Source organism: Mugil cephalus, chromosome 12 (genome assembly GCF_022458985.1).
Source record: "Mugil cephalus isolate CIBA_MC_2020 chromosome 12, CIBA_Mcephalus_1.1, whole genome shotgun sequence".
Taxonomy (NCBI): domain Eukaryota; kingdom Metazoa; phylum Chordata; class Actinopteri; order Mugiliformes; family Mugilidae; genus Mugil; species Mugil cephalus.
Genome location: NC_061781.1, coordinates 21,080,113 through 21,088,291, shown reverse-complemented (window position 1 = coordinate 21,088,291; position 8,179 = coordinate 21,080,113). Strand labels below are relative to the sequence as shown.

The window sequence follows — 8,179 nt, the reverse complement described above, 5'->3', positions numbered from 1 at the left end:
AGCTGACCTTATTCAATGCTTTTTTGGATTACCATGACCTGGATGACTGAGAACCTTCACAGACAAGTCCTTCTTTGTTACCGTAGTATTGGTCATATGAAAAAAGTAACGTGAACGAGACATTATGTGGTGGATTAATATTTCCTAAACTGACTTCAGTGGTGGTTTGACTGTTAGCCTCCCGTTAGCCTGGCTAACAAACCGAAGCTTCGCTGGAAGGCTAGCCTAAGGCCATGCTATGTTGGACACTGACATCAACCATAAAATAATTCTCAGAATTCACTTCCCAGATGGTCTTGTAGGAGGTGCAGCAAAACACACAACCATTATTTTTTATTTAAAATAATCCAAAATAGACCAAAACCTCAAACTCAGGCAAGAGGTTGTCATTAACTCAGGTGAGGAATAGCAGAGAGACCAAGGCTAGCAGCTAGCGGCCTCTGGCAGCGCCCATACGTCACCTGTCACTCAAAGTCTTAATAAAAAATAAACAAATGAGTTAGAAAAAAAAAATCAGCCCTGTACAGTTGTCATGAATAGTGAAATAAACCACTGAGACCAAAACCATTGTTTGAACCAAGCTGTAAACATGTTTAATAATGTTGTAAAGCTGGGCTTTTTAACATGGGAGTCTACGGGAATTTGTTCCCTTTTGCAGCACAGTCAATTAGAAATAAGGCTAAGAAATACATCAATTCTGATAGCCTCTTAAAAATAGTTTGCTGTTTCACAAAAACTGAGATGGTGAGAGTTGTTCAGGTCAGTAAAGGATGTCCACAGATAAAATGTTTCTCAAGCAGAAGAGAAGAGTTGAACTGAATCACACAGAGAGGAGTTTTTATAGACGTGTTTGAAGATGACGTGATAAGAATTTAAAGTCATTACTCCTTTGTTCCTGTTTCTGTCATCTCTATTACATAGCGTTGGATTATTTTTGTACAAACTTTATTCAGCACCTTGGAAACATCACATCCTCAGAGGTTGAGAAAATAACCTTCACACTTGACATGCATGCACTGTATCAGATTGTTGTGCTGCAGAGCACGCTGTCTGTGAAGTCAGTGGTGTTGTTATGCTCTGTGTTGTTATGGAGTCTGTTTTGTATTCGTTCGTATTGAAGGAGGTTCTATTTAGGCATTATGATCAGGCTTATGCCCTTCTGAGGTGGCAGCTCCACTGTCTGAGGGCCACAGGGAAAAACTGATTGATTCATGAAGGTCTTTCACTATTTTCTGGTAAAACTGGGAAGTCTTTGACTTATTTTGAAGTAGAATAAAGAAACTGAATTAATATAAATCAACAAGGTCTTCTGTGTTTTTGAAACATGAGTTGAAAAGACTTGGCCATCCTCCATGTCATGTGTTAATCGTGATCCTGAGGTGATTTGAGAGAAATTATTATACACAGAACAGCCACATCATTACGACCACTGACAGGCGGATGAATGTGACTTAGACATGTACCAAACACCTAGACCAGACCAGGTAACATAAAAGATACAGAAGGTTTGCCTATTTAAGGGAATAAGAAATAGTGAAGAACTGTCCAGTTTAAGGGGAACTTGGTTATTCAGGAAGCTGCATTTATCACATCTGAAACATGTGACTTCCTAGCAGGTCCTTCAAAAAAGACAAGATAAATGAAGTGAAACCCATAGTGTTACAGATTAGATGTACAACAGTGCATGCTGCACATCAGAGAACAGAGCTAATCCAGGAAATTGTCTGCATCCTTGCAAACAATGGAGGAAATTTATGAAAGTGCTGAACAAGTCATATCCTACAAAAGACAACATTCAACAAATCACACAGGTAAGAATGGATTTATAGAGAGGTATGTGATGCTTTTTTTTATTAACACTGTTGTTGATGTTATTGGTTTCACTGGTGTTTTCTCTGTTCAGGTCCAACGAGCTGTTCATATTTAGGTGTTACTACCTTCCTGGGGCTGCTCAGTATTTTCCTGCTGGTTAGACTCATCATCCTTAATGTCCACTGTGAGTCAGTTAAACCTCTAACACTCATCTCTAATAATTCTAATCATTTTCTATAGCGACATAAACAGGCGTCATGTGGTCCAAAAGGCATTTAAGAAGAGAGTTTTTTGAGAAGATGTTTTGCTGCTCATCCGAGTGTCTTCTTCAGAAGAGAAGAGCAGCATTTACTTTCACAAAACCAGTTCAACAAATAAAAGATAAGATAAGATATGCCTTTACTCATCCCATAATGGGGAAATTTTCATTGTTTACAGCAGCGGAGACATTCAGTGATCACACGGAAAAAAAGAATATAGAGAATATAAAAAATAGGAAAGATGCTGTATATAACAAACAAACAATGCAAGAAACTCTCAGACTTTCCAGGATCCTAACTTAGCTCCCAAAAGGAAAATGTTTTACCTAAGTGTTTATTTGATATGCTGTACTTTCTTCGGTTGTCTGAAATGTCTTCTTCATTTTGTCTAATAGTTTAGTCTTTGTAACATTCAAGAGGAAAATAATGCTGGTTTCTGGCCATTATTTCACTTTAACTGAAAAACAGAATCATCCTATAAAGACTCCACAACATTGTTTTGTTTTATCATGTTTATCTACCATTAACAGCTGCGCTAGTTCAGTCCTGTGACGCTATAAAACTAAATGCAGCTACACTTCTGCTTTTGAGTTTAGATATTTCAGGGAGTGCATTAGTGTTGCAAGTGCTACTAAATCACTGTATATAGAATTACGAGAGGAGCTACCATTAATTTAGGGAAATTAAATTAAATAATTTTCATTTACATCAGTTCCAGTTTATATTTTTCCACTGACCATCTTTGTCACTCTGAAGATGACGCTCAGTTGGTCAGTCCTCTGGTCATGCGTTCATTTATGAACATGTTTCATTATTTTCAGAAAATAAAAACCTAAATATACAGTGGAGGAAAAAAGTTTTAAAACACCCTTAGAATTTTACACAATCTCAAATATTATCATGAAATATTTGTGGAAACATTTTTTTTGTGTTTCAAAAGGTGTCGCTGCATTAGACAAATAGAAACAAATACAAAATATATTTATTTTGTTGTTCAATAGAGTATATGTCCGGGGATTGATTTGGCCACTCTAAGACCTGGATACTATGCTCCTGCAGCCAGGTTCTACTGGCACTAGATGTGTGGCCATTGGCATTGTCTTGTAGAACCATCCAGTTCGGACGTTGACAGTGTGACATCACAGGCAGTGAGATGACCAACACCAGCAGCACTCATGCATCCCTAAACCATGACACTGTCTCCACTATTTTTGACAGTAGGTACCGTACATCTGTGAAGGTTCTCAGTCATCCAGGTCATGGTAATCTAAAAAGCGTTGAATAAGGTCAGCTGGACTTGTAGGATTTCTTGCAGACGTTTCGCCACTCATCCGAGTAGCTTCTTCAATTCTGATAAGCTAGTGGGAAATTGAGGTTTAAAAAGGAAAACTCTGTGGGTATACCCACCAGAAACTTGCTTGACCAGAGACTGGGGTCACTATTTCCATAATAGCTGGTACTTACCTGTCCATGAATGGGGGGAAACTGTGTGCGTAGGCTACTTACCCTATGAATAGAGCTGTAACGAGGCTCAGAGGGAGCCTGGAGGCTTAAGGTGTGAAAGGTGCTGAATTGTGCTGAAGCCAAAACTGAATTATAAATAGACGGTAAATTAAATCTCAGTCCACCTCCTCTGTTTAGAGAAGGTTTTTCCACTTTGACATAGATGGCTTCCTTTACTCATCTCTCAAACCATCTGTTCTCTCTGGCCAGGACTTTGGCATTGGTATCTTCAAAGGAGTGTCCTTTGTCCAGGTGGAGGTGGACTGCTGAGTCGTTTCCTGATGAGCTGGCTCTCCTGTGTTGGGCCATGCATTTGTGGGTGGGTTATTTAGTTTCCCCAATGTACAAGTCTGTACATTCCTCACTACACTGAACAGCATACACTACATTACTCTGATTTTGTCTGGGTGTTTTGTCTTTGGTTTCTGTATTAGTGTGTTGCCAGATTTGAAATAAACTGGGATGTGGTTTTTTCCTAAAGTTCTCCTCAGATTCTCTGATACACCGGCTATGTAGGGGATTGCCGATGTTCTTCCTTCCGCTGTGCTCCTCTTCCCTGTCCTTCCTGGGATATCTTTTTGAGCCTTTGACAAAGGGCCAGTTGGGATATCCACATGTTTTGAGGGTTTGTTTGATGTGTTGTCCCTCCTTGTCCTTGCCATCCTGTCTTGTGGGTACAGTCTGTGCTCGGTGCTGGAGGGTTCTGCTGACTCCTAGTTTGTGTTCCAGGGGGTGATGTGAATCAAATAACAATTGCTGGTCTGTGTGCGTGGGTTTTTTATATACTCCGATGTTGAGGCTTTGGTCTTCGTCAACATGCACCGAACAGTCCAAAAAGGGCCAGATAGTCCCCGCTGATGTCCTCCCTAGTGAACTTGATGTTGCTGTCCACTGCATTTATGTGTTGTGTGAAAGACACACCTCCTCTGTCCTGATTTTGACCCAGGTGTCGTCCACATACCTGTACCAGTGGGTTGGGGGTGGAACCTGTAAAGGTGTCCAGGGCTCTCGCCTCTACTTCCTCCATATAGAGATTGGCCATGATCGGTGACACTGGTGACCCCATTGCACAGCCGTGTTTTTGCCTGTAGAAACCTCCATCAAACTGGAAATAGGTGGTGGTCAGGAACAGGTCGAGTAACACACAGACTTGTTCTGGGGTGAAGTTGGTTCTTGAGGCCAAGGTGTCTGGGCCCGGTGTGACATTCTTGACTTTGTTCACAAAATCCCTGGAGTTTTCGATGTGGTGTGGGGTGTTGCTTACCAATGGAGACAGGATGGATGCCAAATGCTTGGCAATGTTGTATATGACTGAGCTTATACTCCTGACAAAGGGTCTGAGTGGGGCTCCCTCCTTGTGTATTTTGGGGAGTCAATAAATGCACGGTGTGGCTTCCCCTGGGTACAGATGGTTGGTACCGTACATGCTGGAGATAATGCTTGGCCTGACCTTCTGCGAATTCACATTGACAGCAGGAAGATAAAGCTGGAAACTGGACTCATCTGACCAAAGAATCTTCTTCCAGTTCTTCTGAGCTGGGGCCCAACGATGCTGGGCTAACCTCTGTCCCTCATTGATCAGGGGCTTTTTGACAGCCTTGTAGGATGTTAAGCCAGATCTAAAAGTCGACCACATATAGTGCAGGTGGAACACTGGACACCAATTGGTTTGAGCGCTGCTGTTGGAGCTGTTGTGATGTCATTCTGTGGTTTTCCCTGTACATGTGGATCAGGATGTGGTAATTTTTTGCTGAAGAAACCCTTGGACGCCCAGATCTTCCTTTGTCTTCCAAGCTGTTAGTTTGTCTGTATTTTTGCAGAGTGGATCCAACTGCTGATGGACTGCATCTGCACTTCCTGGCATTCTGGCAGCAGCTGTGCCGTTCCTGGCTGAGAATCTGCATCTTCAGACATGTTTCCTGTGTTAGGTTCCTCGTTTTAAACATTTTTGTCTCTGAAGAACCTTCAAATGTACTAGCTTTATAAAGACATAAAGCACGGCAGCAGAAAAAAAGTTTTTTAATAAAAAGCACTTCAACTTCAAAGTGGACATGAAACACTAAACATAGTTATGATAATTTAAAGAAGGCCTCTTATACTAAAACGATTATGAGTTTTAACAATGATGGCGAAAGGATTTTCAAAATCTTGTCATTATGTTTAAAATATGTATACTTTTACTATGTTGGTGTATGTTCCATTTGTTTCAAGTTTTTGATGGGGGGAAGATTTGTTTAGTATTTTGTTCGGTGACTGTACTAAAACAAATTGCAACTGAAGACCTAAGAGTGATGCTTTGTGCAATATGTCCAAAAAGAAAATTTCCACCATTGTATATATCTAAGCCATCTTTTTATCCATTACAGATGGTCAGTCAGCTGCAGAGCTCTCTGCCGTCAAAGACAACATGACTGCGTTACTCAAGACCACCAACAACAAACTCTCCTCCATGACTGAGGAGAGAGACCTACTGAAAGCTGAACTAACTAAAATGGCTAAAGAGATGGAAAGGCTTCAGATTTTGTCTAAACAGAGTGAGTCTTTTGATGTCTTGTGATTTACGCGCTGTTCATCAGTCCACCTGTTTTACTCAAGAATTGAAGGAGGAGTGGCATCTGGCATGTCTGGTTTCTAAATCACTTGATCACTTGATTGATTATGTTGCACTTGAGTGGCCAATTTGTGGGCATTAGTTTCAAATCAATGTAAATGTGCAACTTCATGTTTTGTTTTGTGGTTTTTGTTTCTTCCAGAGAAAACGTGTCCTCAAGGGTGGAAAATGTTCAGTTACACCTGTCATTTCCTCTCTGAAGCATCTGGTTCCTGGGATGAAGGCAGACAGGACTGTAGAAACAGAGGAGCAGATCTGGTGGTGATAGACAGCCCTGAAGAACAGGTATTGATGATGTAATTAGGTTACGGTTCTAGTTGTTAATTTAGAATTAAAAACTAAAACATGTTTTTCTACCTGCTGAACAGACGTCAGTCGCTGACTTCATCAAGAGAGATACTTGGATTGGTTTGAATGACAAAGAAGAGGAAGGGACCTGGAAATGGATTGATGGGACTCCAGTGACTCTGAAGTAAGTCTTCATTTCAGTTGAATATAGAAATCAAAATTTGTCTCAATGGCAAATATTGCCATGCAGAAATAATATTGTTGCTGGACGTATACATCAGTGAACAAATATAAAAAGTCAGCCAGAGCAACATTTTTAAAATGTACTCAGACTTCAGCCACATGGGGACAGAAGAACTTGATTTCTGTGTTTGACCCATAGTCTTTATAAAGATGGAGGTTGAACTGCTCCTCAAAAGTGAAGCCAAAGCAAGTAGAGCTCCCCCTGGTGACTGGCTGCAGTATAGGTCAGAAACTCCACCTCTTACACGTTAGTGGATGAGACTTGAAAACACTAAAATACACGTCATAATAAATTTCTGTCAAAGAATTTTAGGTAGTTAATATAATGTTGATGCATGTTCAAGTGTAATTTTTTTGTATCAGTTCATTTTAGTTATTTGACGCTATGGAAACAGGATGTGACATGATGGCGACCAACAGTGGCCATGCCAACTGCTCCGTGAGAGTTGTAAGAACAATTTCTAAAAATAAGGACAGTGTATAATCCAACATTACCTTGTAACTGGTGGAGGTGGATCAGAGACTAGTATTAATTAAACAAAACGTGAGTGAGTTTAAAAGGAAGTGTTGCTGGGTCATTGATATCACAGCTCAGCTGCACTTTCGGATCGTACTGATCAGACTCTGGCTCCAAAGTCACAAGATAGGGCTGCCTGTATCCCTGGGAAAATAGTATCAGTGTGGCCAGTGAGAAGAACTGGGGATATGCCATCCTAACTTAAAAAGCCTCTGGTTTTACCACTGAATGATAAATAGTGATGGTTCTTGTGTTCCCTGACCTTCCAGATACTGGGCTTCAAAACAACCTGATAATGGAGATCAAAAGTGGGGGGAAGAAGACTGTGCACAATTCTTAAACAGACACTCCTCTCCTTGGAACGATGTTCCATGTTCAAAATCTCTGCCGTGGATGTGTGAAAAAATACCATAACGTTGTTAAATTAGTAAATGTTTTATATATTCTACACGTAGAATACTTGATACATTCTGGACTCTCTTGATCTAAGTGGTCTGTGTGATCCATTTAGTATGTAAACTTGAGAATACATTAGGCAAGCCATGCAGTATTGTTTGACTTGAGTGGAATGTAGCACATAATTAGCATCCATTTGCAATAAAATGTTTTAGACTTTAGCATTTTTATGCAAAAGTCATTATTATTTCCATTTCAGAATGCAACAAGCAAAGAAACATGTTTATATTGAGAGAGACATTGAAACTGTCCAAAACAAAGAGAGTGACCTTGAAATTGAATCAACACCAATGAGTCAAGTCACAAGGAGGTAGATGCAGGTCTAGTGGACGAACAGAATCAGACAACCCTTGATTCCCCAGCTGATCAAATGGAGGGAATCAAACCATCCATGAGAACCGCCCCTTTGCCCCACTGGCATGGCCCCACCAGGGGGTGCTGCTGTGTTGATGTGAATTATCAGCTTTTATGTTTTTCTGTGTCAAAAAT

General features: G+C 40.5%; 1 protein-coding gene across 1 annotated transcript; it reads left to right on the top strand.

Annotated features, from left to right (window-relative positions):
* The first annotated feature begins 1,741 nt into the window (after positions 1–1,741).
* LOC125017142 (CD209 antigen-like protein C) lies at positions 1,742–7,707 on the top strand. Its single transcript, XM_047599991.1, has 6 exons — positions 1,742–1,811; positions 1,904–1,996; positions 5,978–6,109; positions 6,329–6,471; positions 6,555–6,658; positions 7,504–7,707. Exons 1-6 carry the CDS (start codon positions 1,742–1,744, stop codon positions 7,646–7,648), a joined length of 687 nt encoding a protein of 228 aa, XP_047455947.1. The 3' UTR covers positions 7,649–7,707.
* Positions 7,708–8,179: the final 472 nt, after the last annotated feature.

Bases quoted from the DNA above. Each gene is read 5' to 3' on its own strand.
- LOC125017142 (XM_047599991.1), top strand. From the start codon at position 1,742: ATGGAGGAAATTTATGAAAGTGCTGAACAAGTCATATCCTACAAAAGA. The intron at 1,812-1,903 runs GTAAGAATGGAT...TTCTCTGTTCAG, and splicing joins ACATTCAACAAATCACACAG to GTCCAACGAGCTGTTCATAT. The intron at 6,472-6,554 runs GTATTGATGATG...CCTGCTGAACAG, and splicing joins TAGACAGCCCTGAAGAACAG to ACGTCAGTCGCTGACTTCAT.